The sequence below is a fragment of the Paramisgurnus dabryanus genome, chromosome 5, assembly GCF_030506205.2.
Source record: "Paramisgurnus dabryanus chromosome 5, PD_genome_1.1, whole genome shotgun sequence".
Classification (NCBI taxonomy): Eukaryota; Metazoa; Chordata; class Actinopteri; order Cypriniformes; family Cobitidae; genus Paramisgurnus; species Paramisgurnus dabryanus.
In genome coordinates, this window is record NC_133341.1 from 3,525,204 (window position 1) to 3,548,729 (window position 23,526).

The 23,526-nt window shown below is 35.7% G+C and overlaps 1 protein-coding gene across 2 annotated transcripts in view; it reads left to right on the forward strand.

The window, feature by feature from the left end:
• Positions 1 to 23,526, forward strand: part of adgrv1 (adhesion G protein-coupled receptor V1) — a 691,082-nt gene that overhangs the window by 222,629 nt on the left and 444,927 nt on the right. For both annotated transcript variants that reach the window (XM_073814613.1, XM_073814614.1), the window contains exon 4: positions 20,796 to 20,891. In XM_073814613.1, the coding sequence (XP_073670714.1) occupies positions 20,796 to 20,891 (96 nt within the window). The remainder of the gene's footprint in view (positions 1 to 20,795; positions 20,892 to 23,526) is intronic.

The window sequence follows — 23,526 nt, forward strand, 5'->3', positions numbered from 1 at the left end:
TGAAGTCTGCCTAAGTTTGAAAAGCAAATGTTTGTTTAAGAAAATACACAAGTAAGAAACATCTGATGAATTTACAAAATCTCAGACATAAGTTGACACTAACAAATAAAAACTATGAACAACTTATGAAAAGACAAACGTATGAAGTCTGCCTAAGTTTGAAAAGCAAATGTTTGTTTAAGAAAATACACAAGTAAGAAACATCTGATGAATTTACAAAATCTCAGACATAAGTTGACAATAACAAATAAAAACTATGAACAACTTATGAAAAGACAAACGTATGAAGTCTGCCTAAGTTTGAAAAGCAAATGTTTGTTTAAGAAAATACACACGTAAGACCATCTGATGAATTTACAAAATCTCAGACATTAGTTGACACTAGCGAAGAAAAAACTTTGAACAACTTATCGAAAGACAAACGTATGAAGACTAACTAAGTTTGAAAAACAAAATGTTTGTTTAGAAAATACACACGTAAGACCATCTGATGAATTTACAAAATCTCAGACATAAGTTGACACTAACAAATAAAAACTATGAACAACTTATGAAAAGACAAACGTATGAAGTCTGCCTAAGTTTGAAAAGCAAATGTTTGTTTAAGAAAATACACACGTAAGACCATCTGATGAATTTACAAAATCTCAGACATTAGTTAACACTAGCAAAGAAAAAACTTTGAGCAACTTATCGAAAGACAAACGTATGAAGACTTACTAAGTTTGAAAAACAAAATGTTTGATTAAGAAAATACACAAGTAAGAAACATCTGATTAATTTACAAAATCTCAGACATAAGTTGACACTAACAAATAAAAACTATGAACAACTTATGAAAAGACAAACGTATGAAGTCTGCCTAAGTTTGAAAAGCAAATGTTTGTTTAAGAAAATACACAAGTAAGAAACATCTGATGAATTTACAAAATCTCAGACATAAGTTGACACTAACAAATAAAAACTATGAACAACTTATGAAAAGAAAAACGTATGAAGTCTGCCTAAGTTTGAAAAGCAAATGTTTGTTTAAGAAAATACACACGTAAGACCCTCTGATGAATTTACAAAATCTCAGACATTAGTTGACACTAGCGAAGAAAAAACTTTGAACAACTTATCGAAAGACAAACGTATGAAGACTAACTAAGTTTGAAAAACAAAATGTTTTTTTTAAGAAAATACACAAGTAAGAAACATCTGATGAATTTACAAAATCTCAGACATAAGTTGACACTAACAAATAAAAACTATGAACAACTTATGAAAAGACAAACGTATGAAGTCTGCCTAAGTTTGAAAAGCAAATGTTTGTTTAAGAAAATACACAAGTAAGAAACATCTGATGAATTTACAAAATCTCAGACATAAGTTGACACTAACAAATAAAAACTATGAACAACTTATGAAAAGACAAACGTATGAAGACTAACTAAGTTTGAAAAACAAAATGTTTTTTTTAAGAAAATACACACGTAAGACCATCTGATGAATTTACAAAATCTCAGACATTAGTTGACACTAGCGAAGAAAAAACTTTGAACAACTTATCGAAAGACAAACGTATGAAGACTAACTAAGTTTGAAAAACAAAATGTTTGTTTAAGAAAATACACAAGTAAGAAACATCTGATGAATTTACAAAATCTCAGACATAAGTTTACACTAACAAATAAAAACTATGAACAACTTATGAAAAGACAAACGTATGAAGTCTGCCTAAGTTTGAAAAGCAAATGTTTGTTTAAGAAAATACACAAGTAAGAAACATCTGATGAATTTACAAAATCTCAGACATAAGTTGACACTAACAAATAAAAACTATGAACAACTTATGAAAAGACAAACGTATGAAGACTAACTAAGTTTGAAAAACAAAATGTTTTTTTTAAGAAAATACACACGTAAGACCATCTGATGAATTTACAAAATCTCAGACATTAGTTGACACTAGCGAAGAAAAAACTTTGAACAACTTATCGAAAGACAAACGTATGAAGACTAAGTTTGAAAAACAAAATGTTTGTTTAAGAAAATACACAAGTAAGAAACATCTGATGAATTTACAAAATCTCAGACATAAGTTGACACTAACAAATAAAAACTATGAACAACTTATGAAAAGACAAACGTATGAAGTCTGCCTAAGTTTGAAAAGCAAATGTTTGTTTAAGAAAATACACACGTAAGACCATCTGATGAATTTACAAAATCTCAGACATTAGTTGACACTAGCGAAGAAAAAACTTTGAACAACTTATCGAAAGACAAACGTATGAAGACTAACTGAGTTTGGAAAACAAAATGTTTGTTTAAGAAAATACACAAGTAAGAAACATCTGATGAATTTACAAAATCTCAGACATAAGTTGACACTAACAAATAAAAACTATGAACAACTTATGAAAAGACAAACGTATGAAGTCTGCCTAAGTTTGAAAAGCAAATGTTTGTTTAAGAAAATACACACGTAAGACCATCTGATGAATTTACAAAATCTCAGACATTAGTTGACACTAGCGAAGAAAAAACTTTGAACAACTTATCGAAAGACAAACGTATGAAGACTAACTAAGTTTGAAAAACAAAATGTTTGTTTAAGAAAATACACACGTAAGACCATCTGATGAATTTACAAAATCTCAGACATAAGTTGACACTAACAAATAAAAACTATGAACAACTTATGAAAAGACAAAAGTATGAAGTCTGCCTAAGTTTGAAAAGCAAATGTTTGTTTAAGAAAATACACACGTAAGACCATCTGATGAATTTACAAAATCTCAGACATTAGTTGACACTAGCGAAGAAAAAACTTTGAGCAACTTATCGAAAGACAAACGTATGAAGACTAACTAAGTTTGAAAAACAAAATGTTTGTTTAAGAAAATACACAAGTAAGAAACATCTGATTAATTTACAAAATCTCAGACATTAGTTGACACTAGCGAAGAAAAAACTTTGAGCAACTTATCGAAAGACAAACGTATGAAGTCTGCCTAAGTTTGAAAAGCAAATGTTTGTTTAAGAAAATACACAAGTAAGAAACATCTGATGAATTTACAAAATCTCAGACATAAGTTGACACTAACAAATAAAAACTATGAACAACTTATGAAAAGACAAACGTATGAAGTCTGCCTAAGTTTGAAAAGCAAATGTTTGTTTAAGAAAATACACACGTAAGACCATCTGATGAATTTACAAAATCTCAGACATTAGTTGACACTAGCGAAGAAAAAACTTTGAACAACTTATCGAAAGACAAACGTATGAAGACTAACTAAGTTTGAAAAACAAAATGTTTGTTTAAGAAAATACACACGTAAGACCATCTGATGAATTTACAAAATCTCAGACATAAGTTGACACTAACAAATAAAAACTATGAACAACTTATGAAAAGACAAACGTATGAAGTCTGCCTAAGTTTGAAAAGCAAATGTTTGTTTAAGAAAATACACACGTAAGACCATCTAATGAATTTACAAAATCTCAGAAATTAGTTGACACTAACAAATAAAAATTATGAACAACTTATGAAAAGACAAACGTATGAAGTCTGCCTAAGTCTGAAAAGCAAATGTTTGTTTAAGAAAATACACACGTAAGACCATCTGATGAATTTACAAAATCTCAGACATTAGTTGACACTAACAAATAAAAACTATGAACAACTTATCGAAAGACAAACGTATGAAGACTAACTAAGTTTGAAAAACAAAATGTTTGTTTAAGAAAATACACACGTAAGACCATCTGATGAATTTACAAAATCTCAGACATAAGTTGACACTAACAAATAAAAACTATGAACAACTTATGAAAAGACAAAAGTATGAAGTCTGCCTAAGTTTGAAAAGCAAATGTTTGTTTAAGAAAATACACACGTAAGACCATCTGATGAATTTACAAAATCTCAGACATTAGTTGACACTAACAAATAAAAACTATGAACAACTTATGAAAAGACAAACGTATGAAGTCTGCCTAAGTTTGAAAAGCAAATGTTTGTTTAAGAAAATACACACGTAAGACCATCTGATGAATTTACAAAATCTCAGACATTAGTTGACACTAGCGAAGAAAAAACTTTGAACAACTTATCGAAAGACAAACGTATGAAGACTAACTAAGTTTGAAAAACAAAATGTTTGTTTAAGAAAATACACACGTAAGACCATCTGATGAATTTACAAAATCTCAGACATTAGTTGACACTACCGAAGAAAAAACTTTGAACAACTTATCGAAAGACAAACGTATAAAGACTAACTAAGTTTGAAAAACAAAATGTTTGTTTAAGAAAATACACACGTAAGACCATCTGATGAACTTACAAAATCTCAGACATAAGTTGACACTAACAAATAAAAACTATGAACAACTTATGAAAAGACAAAAGTATGAAGTCTGCCTAAGTTTGAAAAGCAAATGTTTGTTTAAGAAAATACACACGTAAGACCATCTGATGAATTTACAAAATCTCAGACATTAGTTGACACTAGCGAAGAAAAAACTTTGAGCAACTTATCGAAAGACAAACGTATGAAGACTAACTAAGTTTGAAAAACAAAATGTTTGTTTAAGAAAATACACAAGTAAGAAACATCTGATTAATTTACAAAATCTCAGACATTAGTTGACACTAGCGAAGAAAAAACTTTGAGCAACTTATCGAAAGACAAACGTATGAAGTCTGCCTAAGTTTGAAAAGCAAATGTTTGTTTAAGAAAATACACAAGTAAGAAACATCTGATGAATTTACAAAATCTCAGACATAAGTTGACACTAACAAATAAAAACTATGAACAACTTATGAAAAGACAAACGTATGAAGTCTGCCTAAGTTTGAAAAGCAAATGTTTGTTTAAGAAAATACACACGTAAGACCATCTGATGAATTTACAAAATCTCAGACATTAGTTGACACTAGCGAAGAAAAAACTTTGAACAACTTATCGAAAGACAAACCTATGAAGACTAACTAAGTTTGAAAAACAAAATGTTTGTTTAAGAAAATACACACGTAAGACCATCTGATGAATTTACAAAATCTCAGACATAAGTTGACACTAACAAATAAAAACTATGAACAACTTATGAAAAGACAAACGTATGAAGTCTGCCTAAGTTTGAAAAGCAAATGTTTGTTTAAGAAAATACACACGTAAGACCATCTAATGAATTTACAAAATCTCAGAAATTAGTTGACACTAACAAATAAAAATTATGAACAACTTATGAAAAGACAAACGTATGAAGTCTGCCTAAGTCTGAAAAGCAAATGTTTGTTTAAGAAAATACACACGTAAGACCATCTGATGAATTTACAAAATCTCAGACATTAGTTGACACTAGCGAAGAAAAAACTTTGAGCAACTTATCGAAAGACAAACGTATGAAGACTAACTAAGTTTGAAAAAAAATGTTTGTTTAAGAAAATACACAAGTAAGAAACATCTGATGAATTTACAAAATCTCAGACATAAGTTGACACTAACAAATAAAAACTATGAACAACTTATGAAAAGACAAACGTATGAAGTCTGCCTAAGTTTGAAAAGCAAATGTTTGTTTAAGAAAATACACAAGTAAGAAACATCTGATGAATTTACAAAATCTCAGACATAAGTTGACAATAACAAATAAAAACTATGAACAACTTATGAAAAGACAAACGTATGAAGTCTGCCTAAGTTTGAAAAGCAAATGTTTGTTTAAGAAAATACACACGTAAGACCATCTGATGAATTTACAAAATCTCAGACATTAGTTGACACTAGCGAAGAAAAAACTTTGAACAACTTTTCGAAAGACAAACGTATGAAGACTAACTAAGTTTTGAAAAACAAAATGTTTGTTTAAGAAAATACACACGTAAGACCATCTGATGAATTTACAAAATCTCAGACATAAGTTGACACTAACAAATAAAAACTATGAACAACTTATGAAAAGACAAACGTATGAAGTCTGCCTAAGTTTGAAAAGCAAATGTTTGTTTAAGAAAATACACACGTAAGACCATCTGATGAATTTACAAAATCTCAGACATTAGTTGACACTAGCGAAGAAAAAACTTTGAGCAACTTATCGAAAGACAAACGTATGAAGACTAACTAAGTTTGAAAAACAAAATGTTTGATTAAGAAAATACACAAGTAAGAAACATCTGATTAATTTACAAAATCTCAGACATAAGTTGACACTAACAAATAAAAACTATGAACAACTTATGAAAAGACAAACGTATGAAGTCTGCCTAAGTTTGAAAAGCAAATGTTTGTTTAAGAAAATACACAAGTAAGAAACATCTGATGAATTTACAAAATCTCAGACATAAGTTGACACTAACAAATAAAAACTATGAACAACTTATGAAAAGAAAAACGTATGAAGTCTGCCTAAGTTTGAAAAGCAAATGTTTGTTTAAGAAAATACACACGTAAGACCCTCTGATGAATTTACAAAATCTCAGACATTAGTTGACACTAGCGAAGAAAAAACTTTGAACAACTTATCGAAAGACAAACGTATGAAGACTAACTAAGTTTGAAAAACAAAATGTTTTTTTAAGAAAATACACAAGTAAGAAACATCTGATGAATTTACAAAATCTCAGACATAAGTTGACACTAACAAATAAAAACTATGAACAACTTATGAAAAGACAAACGTATGAAGTCTGCCTAAGTTTGAAAAGCAAATGTTTGTTTAACAAAATACACAAGTAAGAAACATCTGATGAATTTACAATATCTCAGACATAAGTTGACACTAACAAATAAAAACTATGAACAACTTATGAAAAGAAAAACGTATGAAGTCTGCCTAAGTTTGAAAAGCAAATGTTTGTTTAAGAAAATACACACGTAAGACCATCTGATGAATTTACAAAATCTCAGACATTAGTTGACACTAGCGAAGAAAAAACTTTGAACAACTTATCGAAAGACAAACGTATGAAGACTTACTAAGTTTGAAAGACAAAATGTTATTTTAAGAAAATACACAAGTAAGAAATATCTGATGAATTTACAAAATCTCAGACATAAGTTGACACTAACAAATAAAAACTATGAACAACTTATGAAAAGAAAAACGTATGAAGTCTGCCTAAGTTTGAAAAGCAAATGTTTGTTTAAGAAAATACACACGTAAGACCATCTGATGAATTTACAAAATCTCAGACATTAGTTGACACTAGCGAAGAAAAAACTTTGAACAACTTATCGAAAGACAAACGTATGAAGACTAACTAAGTTTGAAAAACAAAATGTTTGTTTAAGAAAATACACAAGTAAGAAACATCTGATGAATTTACAAAATCTCAGACATAAGTTGACACTAACAAATAAAAACTATGAACAACTTATGAAAAGACAAACGTATGAAGTCTGCCTAAGTTTGAAAAGCAAATGTTTGTTTAAGAAAATACACACGTAAGACCATCTGATGAATTTACAAAATCTCAGACATTAGTTGACACTAGCGAAGAAAAAACTTTGAACAACTTATCGAAAGACAAACGTATGAAGACTAACTGAGTTTGGAAAACAAAATGTTTGTTTAAGAAAATACACAAGTAAGAAACATCTGATGAATTTACAAAATCTCAGACATAAGTTGACACTAACAAATAAAAACTATGAACAACTTATGAAAAGACAAACGTATGAAGTCTGCCTAAGTTTGAAAAGCAAATGTTTGTTTAAGAAAATATACACGTAAGACCATCTGATGAATTTACAAAATCTCAGACATTAGTTGACACTAGCAAAGAAAAAACTTTGAACAACTTATCGAAAGACAAACGTATGAAGACTAACTGAGTTTGGAAAACAAAATGTTTGTTTAAGAAAATACACAAGTAAGAAACATCTGATGAATTTACAAAATCTCAGACATAAGTTGACACTAACAAATAAAAACTATGAACAACTTATGAAAAGACAAACGTATGAAGTCTGCCTAAGTTTGAAAAGCAAATGTTTGTTTAAGAAAATACACAAGTAAGAAACATCTGATGAATTTACAAAATCTCAGACATAAGTTGACACTAACAAATAAAAACTATGAACAACTTATGAAAAGACAAACGTATGAAGTCTGCCTAAGTTTGAAAAGCAAATGTTTGTTTAAGAAAATACACAAGTAAGAAACATCTGATGAATTTACAAAATCTCAGACATAAGTTGACACTAACAAATAAAAACTATGAACAACTTATGAAAAGACAAACGTATGAAGTCTGCCTAAGTTTGAAAAGCAAATGTTTGTTTAAGAAAATACACAAGTAAGAAACATCTGATGAATTTACAAAATCTCAGACATAAGTTGACAATAACAAATAAAAACTATGAACAACTTATGAAAAGACAAACGTATGAAGTCTGCCTAAGTTTGAAAAGCAAATGTTTGTTTAAGAAAATACACACGTAAGACCATCTGATGAATTTACAAAATCTCAGACATTAGTTGACACTAGCGAAGAAAAAACTTTGAACAACTTATCGAAAGACAAACGTATGAAGACTAACTAAGTTTGAAAAACAAAATGTTTGTTTAGAAAATACACACGTAAGACCATCTGATGAATTTACAAAATCTCAGACATAAGTTGACACTAACAAATAAAAACTATGAACAACTTATGAAAAGACAAACGTATGAAGTCTGCCTAAGTTTGAAAAGCAAATGTTTGTTTAAGAAAATACACACGTAAGACCATCTGATGAATTTACAAAATCTCAGACATTAGTTAACACTAGCAAAGAAAAAACTTTGAGCAACTTATCAAAAGACAAACGTATGAAGACTAACTAAGTTTGAAAAACAAAATGTTTGATTAAGAAAATACACAAGTAAGAAACATCTGATTAATTTACAAAATCTCAGACATAAGTTGACACTAACAAATAAAAACTATGAACAACTTATGAAAAGACAAACGTATGAAGTCTGCCTAAGTTTGAAAAGCAAATGTTTGTTTAAGAAAATACACAAGTAAGAAACATCTGATGAATTTACAAAATCTCAGACATAAGTTGACACTAACAAATAAAAACTATGAACAACTTATGAAAAGACAAACGTATGAAGTCTGCCTAAGTTTGAAAAGCAAATGTTTGTTTAAGAAAATACACACGTAAGACCATCTGATGAATTTACAAAATCTCAGACATTAGTTGACACTAGCGAAGAAAAAACTTTGAACAACTTATCGAAAGACAAACGTATGAAGACTAACTGAGTTTGGAAAACAAAATGTTTGTTTAAGAAAATACACAAGTAAGAAACATCTGATGAATTTACAAAATCTCAGACATAAGTTGACACTAACAAATAAAAACTATGAACAACTTATGAAAAGACAAACGTATGAAGTCTGCCTAAGTTTGAAAAGCAAATGTTTGTTTAAGAAAATATACACGTAAGACCATCTGATGAATTTACAAAATCTCAGACATTAGTTGACACTAGCGAAGAAAAAACTTTGAACAACTTATCGAAAGACAAACGTATGAAGACTAACTAAGTTTGAAAAACAAAATGTTTGTTTAAGAAAATACACAAGTAAGAAACATCTGATTAATTTACAAAATCTCAGACATAAGTTGACACTAACAAATAAAAACTATGAACAACTTATGAAAAGACAAACGTATGAAGTCTGCCTGAGTTTGAAAAGCAAATGTTTGTTTAAGAAAATACACAAGTAAGAAACATCTGATGAATTTACAAAATCTCAGACATAAGTTGACACTAACAAATAAAAACTATGAACAACTTATGAAAAGAAAAACATATGAAGTCTGCCTAAGTTTGAAAAGCAAATGTTTGTTTAAGAAAATATACACGTAAGACCATCTGATGAATTTACAAAATCTCAGACATTAGTTGACACTAGCGAAGAAAAAACTTTGAACAACTTATCGAAAGACAAACGTATGAAGACTAACTAAGTTTGAAAAACAAAATGTTTGTTTAAGAAAATACACAAGTAAGAAACATCTGATGAATTTACAAAATCTCAGACATAAGTTGACACTAACAAATAAAAACTATGAACAACTTATGAAAAGACAAACGTATGAAGTCTGCCTAAGTTTGAAAAGCAAATGTTTGTTTAAGAAAATACACACGTAAGACCATCTGATGAATTTACAAAATCTCAGACATTAGTTGACACTAGCGAAGAAATCTATTTACAATGTATGAAAAAGGCTAATATATGAGTGCTGCCTAAGTTTGAAAAGAAAAGATTGTTTCAGAAAAATACGCGAAACTAGGAACATCAGTAACAAACCATAGGTAAAATAAAATTTCATGTTTGCTTATTATGTACTGATAGATGTTAACCTAAGTTGAACCTAACCCCTCAGGCAAACCAAGGGTCTGCTCCACTTCATAAAAAGCCTGTCATTGCTCCTGTCATTGGGGGTTTTGTGCTGTAAGTCGTAAAGCTAAAGACGCTGATTGACCTTAAAACCTAATCTAACCTAATATCAGATTAGGATGTTCGAATAGTATATTTTTATTTTTTAAATAAATGTTAAGGTTTACCTATTTAATATGTGTACATGATTTTACTGTTATGTAGAGGTACATCCTATCTGGTGTTGTTGATATAGATAGTTTAATGGAAGCACACAATCATGTTTAACAAAACCACAGACACACACACAAAACAAAAAAAAGTCTAGTGTGTCTCTGTAAGCCATGGCAATTTTGTTAAATGTTTTGTCTTTAAAGAAGTGTTTGTTGTCACGTTAGTGACAACCTGGCTTATAACATCGTCAACTTTGATAAATAATATTTGCAAACATTTTATTGTTCCCTAAATGGATAACAGATGGGTTTAAGGCTACATTAATTAAAAAACAATACCAAAATGTGAGATAAAATGTCTTAAACCTTTTAAGATTCATTAAATCGCAAATAATGGATAACATGATTTAATCAGTATCTGTGTAATGAAGCCTAAATCTAAAAATGCCCCTTACTTTTTGTCAATGAGGGCACAGACTTAATATCAAAGCTTTAGTAACAAACAGAGACATCATAAACCCCCATGCAAACACACACACACACACACACACACACACACACACACACACACACACACACACACGCACGCACGCACGCACGCACGCACACACCTTGCAAAGACACACGTGCTCATAAACACGCACACACATAAACAGACTGGATGCACACACACACACACACACACACACACACAGACACAAGCGCGACTCAGTGCTGCTCATGTGACATTAGATATAAACTTACTCATACACACCTAGATGTTTAATTATGGATTGTGTATAAGAACGTTTGGATGTTAAAAACAAAAAAAATTAAGATCGAATAGCTTTTGTCATAAAAGTCACATGGTCGTTTCATTTTAAAAACCCACATGTTTAAATCAGATGCGTTCTAAAACAAAAAATTCGGACAGAATTGCATTTGTTGTATAATAAACACTTAGAGGTTAGGATTAGAGGTCGACCGATTCATCGGCCGGCCGATTAATTGGCCGATTTTTGGCATATTTTAAAAAATCGGCTTTGGCCGATTTTGTTGCAAAATTAGGCCGATTAATAGGCAGGCGCATCTGCGGGCACCTAAGCGCTGTTGTAGAACTCGTGACGCTGCCTGCCTCTTGCTGCAAGCAGCTCGCTCCCGTCTCGTGTGTGTGCAGCCATGCCTTGTTCACAAACAGATCACGTGCGACGAGATCTCGCGAGATTAAATGTGTATCGCGAGATTAAGTGTGTCTCGAGAGGTTTCTTGTGTAGGTGAAATTCTGGCCGTTTCTCAAAAAAAAAGGCTGCATCCTTCGGAGGTCGCATTTTTAAACTGCATTTACTTCATAAAGACTGTCTTTTTAGAGACTAACAATTATAAAGTTTACTAATAATTTAGTTAATCGCAAATTGTTGTAATATGCTCACGACTTGCGAATGTAATGCTCAGTTAATGATCTGAAATAAACCTTAATGACGTATGCAGCCTGCATATGCGACCTCCGGAGGAGGCAGTTGCAGGCGCCTTTTTTAAATGATATTCTATGGGCATGGAGCGTTTGCGCGCTGTTTATGCGCGCTGAGCGCCTTGCGGTTTTTGCCGGCGGCCGCAGCACGCGCCTTTGAAGGAACGCTGAGAGCGGAGAAGCGCCCGACGTCATTCGCGTCTTTCCATTGTCCACTCGAATGAGGGGAGATGCGGGCCTTACGTTGTGGTGAGGGAAGTTTACAGTTGCTTTGAAGAACCGGACTCCACTCGCTCACTCTCTCCTGCGTTTTTGTGCACCTCTCACCCTCAAACAAGGTCAGATCAAGCATCCTCTTTTTAAAGTTTCTGCTAATATGACAGTCAACAGCAAAAGAGCGCACGCTTAAATATTTGATTGACAAGACAGCTGACTAGGTGGTTGCCTAGCAATATTAAAAGCCGCGTCGACACGCACTGCTCTTTTTTTTTTTAAAGGCAGTGCGTCGCGCCTTGCGTTTCCAAGCGTTTAAAGCGTGGTTGGTATAATTAGCCTCTTACAGTGCATGCATTATATTCTGTCTTTTACTGCATTTGCTTTTTTGTTTGGGTTTCCAATAATGTTCGTTTGGGAGCTCGTATGAAGTCTGAGACGTGTTGTGTTTTTCTGTAGATCAGTGTCAGATGTGAAGTCTCAGCAGATTAAACCATAACAGAGTTTACATGATTTAATGTCTGCATGTTCATTTCTATTGTAAAGAAATGGACGTATATTAAATATTCAAATGGATTTAAACATTGTTTGGCTAAAAAATAAGCGTTTTTTTCCGTCTAAAGTGAAAGTGAAAGTGAAGATAGCATCCGAGACGAGTCTACTATCGCCCCCTGCAGGCATTTGTTATAATATATACATAATGCTATTTATTTATAGACCACAAATGTAATGTGTTTGTTAATGTAATGTTGTTTAATGTAACTTGGTTTTAATACTTTATTTGAACCAATTATTATTGCATCTTCGTTATTATGTAATTTTAAAGGCTACTGCTCACTTGGGTCTATTTTTATTACCCAAAAATAACAAATTACTTCATTATCAGTTAGTAAAATAATTGTTAGGGGCAGTCCTTGATTAGTTAAAACATTTAAAAATAACATGATTTCAGTTTCTTATTCATTTATTTTATCATCGAGGGTTTCTTAAAAAGTGTAAAAATATCGTCTCGTCTCGTTCTCGTGAACCCAATCTCGTGTCTCGTCTCGTCTCGTGGATTAAGTGTCTCGTCACACCCCTACAAACAGCTTTACTTAATGATGGCGGATCGCGCGAATTAAGCAGCCAGTACAACAGCGCGACGGGCTTATGTCTCGCGGTGCACTGTCCGTGCAAAGATTAGGCTCATTTCATGTGATTAATGAGTGATGATGAGTTTTGTTTGCGTGACAGAGAGAGAAGAGCCGCACCCGCACGCTTTCTGTCTCCCTGCTTTTATTACTCAAAACAAAACTGACCCGATGGCGAAAGGTCGGAAGACCAAATCATATCCACCGAGGAAATGTTTTTCGTGTTGTTACAGTAAGACTTTGTTTACAGTTTTGCGTTGCTCAGCCTGGATTAGAACACAGCGCGTCCGATTCGCGAACTGACTGCTTTGAACGGATTCGTTTGAATGAACGGTTGAAACAACAGATCTGTCCCAACACTAAAGTCACAAGACGTCACTGTCAGCACAATCAGTCACTTATAGCGCCTCAGAAATAAGAATGTAAATGTGTTTAAAAAGATTTTCCCTAAATAACAGTCTCAACTAAAAACCATAGACATTTACTATGTTAACTTTATGATGAATAAATATTTTATCAGGTCTACCAAATAAGGATTTTATCCTACAAAGCAATAAAAGCCATGGTAAAAAACTGATCAAAGATGATGACAGCAGAGTGTCAGGTAATATCTGTGTCTGATAAATGCATGGTGCAGAGGAGGTTGTAAAACTCTTCAGAAAGACCAGTCATATATTTTTAAAGGGGCTGAATGTAAGTTATTACTTAAAAAAATCTTTAAGATAGAGTTTTCATTTGTATATTTATAAGGCAACCATAATGTAATAGAAAGAATGACACCTTGAGTGTCCTCCACGGTTGTCTCTATCAGCCTGTAGGCTCTTTTCTGTTTGAAGGAGTCGGGTCCGAATTGGCGCGAAATTCAAAATGTGACGTCATGCGCATGCTCGTCTACCTGGGCGTTCCATATAGACGCGTACGGCAGTCATTAGTAAACAGCGGCAATCGCTAGCATGTTTCAAATGGACTCTGTAGATGGAAAGAAGCAAGCAACTTCCAGCACAATCCAGACACTTATGGAAACTCCTCGTAAGTTTAAAAAAAATCCTTATCTAGTGCGGCCAAAATAGTGCGTGACCGGCGTCAGGGAAAAGACAAGAGTAAACATCGGATTGGCATTTGATTCTTGGAGGGAGCTCCGGTCAGCGCTGGGTATGAAAACAGACCTTGAGCAGGTTTCCTTTTTACTGCAAAGGTAAGACATAGTTACAGGGCATCTGTAATATATTATGTTATTGTTTTTGTGGTGTAATGCTAACGATAGCATTTATTTTGTGGTGTAATGCTAACGATAGCATGTAGCACAGGACTGTTTCAAAAGTTACTTTCTTATATGAATTATCTTTATTCAGAGCACGAGTGCATTAAGATTGTGAGTGTCGGGAGTGTGTTTTACAGTGTCGTGTTACAAAACTTTTAGAAGTAGGCTTCTGTTGAAAATAAAGTAGCACTGCAACAAAATTTTAGCACTGCTAAAATATGGTCTGTCAAACAATAACCTTACAGTACACTGTAACTTTTCTTACATTTGTAAACATGCTGGTGAATCTCAATGAGCTGTCTGTGGTTGCTATGGCAACTCTGGTTGTTGTGGTCATGCTCGTACGAGTGTGCCCACCGAGTACGAGCATGAGACTGGCTGCAGTTTCTATAACGGCCACTGGTGTCAGTAACGGTTAGAAATTTCTCAACTTACGGACAGCCCCTTTAAATACTTTGACTTAAATAGTGACATTTTTGCATTTAAAATATCTGCTAATAATGATGAGAACATTTTGATTATTATGTACATATAGAAAATCGGCCAAACATATCGGCCATCGGCTGCCCTGATTTCTAAAAAATCGGCATCGGCCAGAGAAAAAGCATATCGGTCGACCTCTAGTTAGGATCCACAGTGGACACAAAACCATTAAAAAGTTTGTTTTTAAAACCATAGATATGTGAGTGCATGTGTTTATTGCTCTATGCAATAACGTGTTTTAATCATTATCTTATGAGTATGGGATAATGATATGCCTAAAATAACTTTTATATAGCCAGAGCGCTGAGAATTACATTTATTGTGTAATAAACACATATTCACAGTTGGTTTTAAGGTGTCATTAGATTAAAACAGACCCAGAATATGAGATGAAAATGCCTTTAATCGTTTAAAAGTTTCTTAATGGCCGATATGTGCATGTATCCGCGTATGTTCTCTATTGTAAACGCCGGAGCCCCGATCTTTAATGGCTTGAACAGAACCCTCTGCTTGAAAAGCTTCACAGATCTCGTGAAGCGAATCAGCTTTTATTTAGTTTAAAATAAATAGACTTTAGTCTAAAGAATTGTCGACCTACAGTGGTTTTGGTACAATTCATTGCTTAAATATAAACGTACTGAATATTTCATTAAATAATTTTGTACTGTTACAAACTTTTAGATCCTGCAGTGTCTTCCCTAAAATAGGCTCTGGTGCTCTACCTAAAATCTAAAATAAACCTTTTAGTTATTGTCAATGGGGTCTGAATTAAACTTATTTTACCAACACAGAGTTTTAGAAACAGTACGTCCGCTGAACACCACCGCTGTTCAGACACACTAGGGCCGTTGGGTGATAACGTATGGTGAGGAGAGACTCATAAAAACTGTCCGTCCAGAACCCGACCGCACAAAACAACAAACTTTTTTTTTTTCACATCAATAAATATGACGAGCACTCGCAAGACTAGAAACACACACTGGAATACCATGTTCAAGAAATCTTTTATTTTGACAATGTGTACCGTGTTACATTTATCGTAAATACACATGTACACACTTGGATATTAGATGACAATAATGAATTCAAACCAGTAGAGGGGCTGAAATGTCTTAAAACGTTTAAAAGGTTCTTAACGCCATAAGAGCGCATCATCGTACGTTCTCTGGCAACGGTTGTTCACGCATTCATGTGTTTTAATCAGAGACTTGATTAAAGAATTCCCTAAATCTAAAATTAACCCTTATTTTGTCATACAGACAGAATTACATTTATTGTGTAATAAACACATATTCACAGTTGGTTTTAAGATGTCATTAATTTAAAACAAAACCCAGAAGATGATATGAAAATGTTATAGCTTATAAAAAAATATAGCTTATAGTTAAATAGATAATAGCAGATTTAAGTTTAACCAGTTACAACTAAAATATTTTATTCTTGTGTGACTTTAAAGAAGTCTCTTGACAAAACAAACGTATTATCAAGTTGTATTTATAAGATACACGCAGTCAATTCACCTAAAATCTAAAATAATACTTTATTTTTGTCAGAGCAGACAATATAAAACTCTTTGTATAATATACACATATTCACACATGTTTTAAGAAGCCTTTAATTAAAAATAAACCCCTAAAATGGGATGAAGACGTCTTAAAAACATTAAATAGTTTATTAACGTCAGATATAAGTTCTCTGTCACCATCGGTGCACGTATACACATGTCTTAATCAGAGACTTGGTTAAAGAATCCCCTAAATCTAAAATATACTCCTATTTTGCCATAGTGGACAGAATTACATTTATTAAGTTTATTTTAAAATGGCAGATATGAACGCTCACCCGGCGCTTTGTCAGGCACCGCTGGAGAGTGATCTTTAATATGCGTGAAACTATAGAGCAGGTCATGAAAAGATTCACGGACCTCATGAACCGTTTAAAATTTTATTTAGTTTAGACTTTCGTCTAAAGATTGTAGTATTGACGGCGCCGAAGGTTATGGCTTAGGTCATTGCTTAAACTGTACACGTATACGGAATATTTAATTAAATAACTTGTGATGTTACAACCAAAAGTTTTAATCAGAGCCTTGTTCATGATTTGTCTAAATCTAAAATAAACATTTACTTTTTGTCTGTGTAATGGTGAATTATTTTACCAACATTGAGTTTTAGAAATCTTTACACGTTTACAACACGCACCCGCTGTGAGACATTCAGTGGTGAGACGCGCACGGGCTAGAAAGGAGGAAGGGATGGAGGGGGAGAGAGACGCTGGCGGCAACTGTCAAACACGACCTGACAAAACACCATCTGTCAAGGGAGTCATAAAACACGACCTGTCAAAACACCATCTGTCAAGGGGTCATAAAACACGACCTGTCAAGACACCATCTGTTAAGGGTGTCATAAAACACAAACTGTCAAAACACCATCTGTCAAGGGGTCATAAAACACGACCTGTCAGAACACGTCCTGTCAAGGGGGTCATAAAACACGACCTGTCAAGACACCATCTGTCAGGGGTGTCATAAAACACAAACTGTCAAAACACCATCTGTCAAGGGGTCATAAAACACGACCTGTCAGAACACGACCTGTCAAGGGGGTCATAAATCATTAGTTTGACGAATGCCGGGTTACTATAACTACTCACCTGAACTCTAAATGGCGTGGTCAAGACTTTAGGAATGTATCCCGCTGTCGGTCTAAGGATCACTTTGGTATCATTAGGACTGAATTCAAGACACGACGGGTCAATTGAAAATGCGTGCAGATTGCCCACCTGTTAAACCGATGCCATCGTCAGGAGGAGAGCGGTTTTAAATGAGAGAGTGCGCAGGTCAGCCTGCTCGAGACGCTCGAAGGGGGAACCGTGCAGCGCTTTCAGGACCATGGATAGATCCCAAGACGGGACCGTGTTAGGTCTGCGAGCGCCTCTGAGGAATTTAATGATAAGATCATGTTTTCCCACAGAGTGACCGGAGATAAGTGTGTGTTTCGCCGTTATCGCCGCCACATAGACTTTAAGCATTGAGGGCGCGTGACCGCTGTCCATCATTTCCTGTAGAAAGGAGAGAATATGCTCCACTTCACAGGTGTCTGGGTCTAAGCTTTTCATCGTGCACCAGTCAGAGAAAATAGACCACTTTTGAGCGTAAAGGCGCCTGGTAGATGGGGCCCTAGCTTCCGTTAGGGTATTTAAAACTCGTCCTGATAGGCGTGAAGGCTGCTGTTCAGAGACCATACATGTAAATTCAATAGCTCTGGCAGTGGATGCCATATCATCCCTCTCGCCTGAAAGAGGAGGTCTTTCCTCAACGGTATTGGCCATGGTGCTGATGTTTTCAGCTGCCAAAGGTCGGGGAGCCACGATTGATTGTGCCAAAGCGAGGTGGTCAGAATTATTGCGCACTTCGCCTCTCTTATCCTCTGAAGGACCTGTGGTAACAGGGCCACTGGAGGAAAAGCGTACAGTAGACACGCCGGCCATGTTTGCGACAGGGCATCGTGGTGTCTCGAGAAGAATGTCTGGCAATGCGCTTTCTTGTCTGATGCAAATAGATCGATCTCCGCTCGGCCGAAGACAGTCCATATTTTCTCTACCGTCTGAGGATGCAGCCTCTATTCTCCCGGCGGCGGACCATTGTGCGAGAAAAAGTCTGCACCTGTGTTGGCTACACCCGGTACATGAGTCGCTTTTAACGACTGTACGTTCTCGTGAGCCCATAATAAAAGCCGTTTCGCTAGCCTGGACAGGGAGCGAGATTTCAGCCCTCCTTAGTGGTTTATGAATGAGACCACCGTCATACTGTCCGACCATACTAGAACGTGATGATGTTGGAGTTTTGGGCAAAAATGCCGCAGCACTAAGATTACCGCCCACATTTCGAGGTGGTTGATATGTAGCTGAGACAACTGGTTGTTCCACGCACCAAAGGCGGGTTTGCCATCGCAGTGTGCACCCCAACCCGTCGCAGACGCATCCATGGTCACCACTTTCCTCCTGCTCACAGAGCCGAGCTCCGTGCCTGAGAGGAAAAGGTGAGGGGATGTCCTTATCGAAAGCGACCCAACAACCATGCTCGGGGCGGAACTCTCGCTTTCAACCAAAATTGAAGTGGTCTCATGAACAGCATTCCCAACGGTATGAGTGGGGATGCTGCTGCCTTAAGACCCAGCCTCATCCATGTCCCGGAGGAGCTTTGCCTGGTAAACCTGCAGCACTGGCATCGTGTGGAGAGCAGATGCAGCGGGGCCATCGGTGGCAAAGGACTTGGACACCAGAGATGAAGTGAGACGGCAGGGCTTCGAAGGGTGGTTCATCTTTGCCCTCCAACCACCAGCCGAGGATGGGCACCTTGGTCCTCTCGGACAAAGGTGACAGGTCGACGGCGGGGAGACGGAGCACGCGGGGAATGAGCCAGCGTGGACTCTCTCTCGGGTGCGCCTCTCGGCTTCACCGCTCCGCTGCTGTTTAGGCGTGAGAGCACGGGAAGCCTTCCTCTTGAAAATATCAAAGTGGAGGCACAGCACTGTGATGGGAAGGAACTCACAGTGGGCGCAACCCGCCTCGGTGAGCACGGCCTCGGCGTAGGCGGCACCCAGACAGAGGACGCACTCGTTGTGGAGATCCTCTTCGGGCAAAGGGGCTCGGTATGAGCCACAGTGACGAAGCGGGATTATCTCAATGCGCTTCTTTGCTCGTTTAGGTGGAAATTGCTCTTTGTACTCAACCGGAAAGTGGCATTTCTGTGGCATGTCCCAGTCAAGCAAAATAACCTTCTGTGACATCCACAACTGCCACTGCCTTAAAGAAAAATAAGCCATTAAACACAGCCAAATGAGAAAAAAAATAACAGATTCCAGCTATTTCCAGCTAGGAAATGCTTTTTACACTACAAATAAAAGTATTCATGAATTTCACGAGTCTCACTTGAGAGTCTCTGTTTACTGTGGTGTCCCAGACTGTTGACTGTGAATGATCAATGACAACAGGGCAACCCTTCACTGTCTGCTTGTCTACAGTAACAAATTAACCTCAAGCTGGCACAACAGAGGAACTTAATGGTGACAGAAGACCACCTGGTAAAATAAAATAAAAGGAAAAAACTAAAGAAAATGTAGATTGTCTCTTAAAACTTTACCAAAAATATTCTTGATGAACAAACATCATGGGAAAGATGTGCATTTTTTTATTTCTGTAGTTAGCTTCTACCATTTTTAATGTGTTACAGTCCATTATGTTTTTTTTTTTTTTTATATAGAAATGTCTACCGGTCTGTCTAAAAAATGTCTATTACTGATGTAAACAGTCCTCTGCTATCATTTGAGAGGGTGTTGGGTACCACTGTGGTACTGAACAGGGCCTTAGTCACAGCTAGCAAAGGGATTGTCTGAGCGTGTGTATTCCATGTCTGCTCTGCTCCTGAAAGAAAGCTCTGTTACAGCTGGGAAAAGCTCATTTGAAAAAAGGCCTGGAAAGAGAGGGTGCACAAAGGGTTTAGATGGTCTTGCTCTTTTTATGTTCTAGCCCTGTCTCTGTTTGTTCTTTATCACGCACGCTCTTGCGCACGCACACACACACACACATACTCATAAAAACTTTGTTAGAAAACAACCCATCAAAACACAGCACATCATTTGAAGTTTAATTTGAATGTTGAGATTATGTACTGCATATGCTTCACTTGGCTTTACTTTTTCAGAGTTCCTCAAATGGCGTGACACTAGGAATTCCAAATACTGCCACCATCACCATACTGTCCAATGACAATGCCTTTGGAATCATCTCCTTCAACTCAGTAAGACATTCTCCATCATTTCCTCAATGATAATCGGGAAAAGGATGTTTAAAACACACTGGAGAGGGGACAGGGGTGACTAAAAGCTATTTTCACTTGCTTAGTGGGGGGGATTAAACTCGAGAAAGAGGGGCAGATAGATGGGAAAATGAGAACATTATCCAAACAAACCATGCCCCAGCGCGATTGTCAACCCTCCCTACTCCCCCAGATGCACACACTCACACTGTACTTTTATCGATCTGAGCCCGGGTGTGCTTTCGTCATTAAGATGCGATTTAAAAAAAAGAAGGAAGTAAAGCGCTCTCTTAACACTGGAACCCATCGTAACGTATTTATTTGGAGTTGTTTGGTGCGCGATGACAGACAGCCCTCTCACATGTCATCATATTGCTTAGTTGATCTGTCACATGTGCAGCTTGGAAATTTACGTAACCCTGCTGCGCACATCAAAACGTTTTTACGGAGGCAGATGAAGGTGAGTGTTTGCGCCATTGATGTCTTCACTTTTTGAATCACGCTCGGGCGCGATTGCGCTCACAGCATAGCCTTCCGCGCCTGAGCCCAAGTTAACCACGCTCCAGCCTACCTCTGCAACCTGGCGCGGTACAGAGCGATCACACTAGTCAAACGAACAAGGCTTTGGGGGTCAAATGCCGCCGAGCACGGTTTGGTTTGGATAGTGTGAGTACACATAGGAGAATGTTGTCATATTGTCCCCTTGGAATTATAAGGTTCTATCTGACATTTTTGTCAAAATTTAGTTATTCACATGGGCGAGGCTAGCCCCTTTTTAGGGGTGCTTCAGCACCCCTAAAAAGGAGCTCAGCACCCCTAAAACTTGGGGCAAGAAATTTAATTATTCTAAAATGTTCGTTCGTCTTTGACCAGGTTAAATAATGTCCAAAACATACTCCGTAGTTTGTGGTTTAAAATGTATAATAAGGTAGAAAATGAAAACCTCCCTCCTTAGCAAATGGTGTCATCCTCTTCTACTTCTCTGTACCTGCATCGCCCGTCCGTCATTCAGCGCGAAACACACGCAGATTGAGAATCAGTTAAAAGTGTTGTGATGCAACTTTTTTGTTCAAATCTTACAAAATGTTTACGTTATGTTTATAATGAGCGAGTACATCACGAATCAATCTTTCAAGCCATGTTTTTGTCTTATAATGAATCACCATGGTCCACGTATAATAAGTGTTTATTTTCGGATTATTTTAGTCCGGCGGGTACCCGCGCGCTGCGGAGTAGCAAAGTACTTGGGTGACTCGTCCATAGACTTAAACGGAGAGAAGTAGCGCCGGTTATTAATGTTCTTCCGCAAGACGCATGCAGTTTTGTGCGTCTCAGTGGGAAAGTTGCATACGTGTGCCTCCGTTGTTAAAGTTTATTGTATGATTTATCGTTAATTTGAGACTCATTTTAACAATCGGGAGTCATGTAAACGTGACATCACGTGCGTCTTTTCTGGTCATTCGTCATGAAAACATGGCGTTTGGAACAGAGTGAAAACAAACTACATATCACTGTATACCACCAGTAGGCTACCGGTAAGTTATGTGTGAAATCACTAACTGTCTGACTATCAAACTAGACAATAAATATTTTTTAGTTTGTCACATGTAGACTAATATGAAGGGGATAACGTTTTTAACCCTTAGTGCAGGAGTCACAAGTGTTTTGTTTTAGACATATAGTAAAGGTAATGGTTCAATCAAAGGACTGTTAAAAGAAAAGCTGCAAATTAACAAACTGTTAATAAACCTACCATATGTTGTAGGCATAAAAGTTATAAATTAGGAGATTTGACATTTTGATAAAGGCTTAAAACGATACACTGTATATTCACATAAAACCATACCCACACTGCTGCTGTAGCCCACCTTTTGTCCTGAGACTTTAATATGGCATTAATGGCAAAAATGTGCTAGCTCACCATTAATTAGAAATAAAAAGGTTGGCAAAAAAAATGCATCTGAAAACTCATCAGATTGATGCTTTAAAATATGTTATTTTAAAAAAAATTCTAAGGGGGAGCATGCTCCCGGACCCTAGAGGGGTAATATTCTTCTCATCTTTTCACCCCTGACCCATTTTCATGCCTGAAAGGTCTCCAAAAAAATCTTTATTTTGGAGTTAGTAGAACCAATGTTAAAATGATAGCTATTTAACAATAGACATATTATTGGTTTCTGTAGGAAAAAAGAGCGGGTGGTGGCACCGGAGCTCATTGGGTGCTCAGCACCCCTAAAGCTCTAACCCTAGAATCGCCTCTGGTTATTCACATATTCTTACTCTGTGACAACTTATTTCCATTATTTGATGTTTAATTTTAAGTTTTGTACATTTTGGGACGTTTTATTAAAAAAACAAAAAGGTTCTATCTACAAAATCGAACTCTAACTTGGCTCTATAAGGTTCTATCTGCGTGAGCTAATCAGCACTTCGAATGCACAGAAGGGGACCAATCAGGATCAACTTTATGGGTTGGTTTCTCAGACAGGGATTAGCTTAAGCCAATACTAGAACTTAGTTTTATTAGAAAATATTTAATAAACATGCCTTACTAAAAGTATTACTTGTGTGCATTTTGAGGCTAAACTAAGGGCACTGATATATTTTAAGATATGTC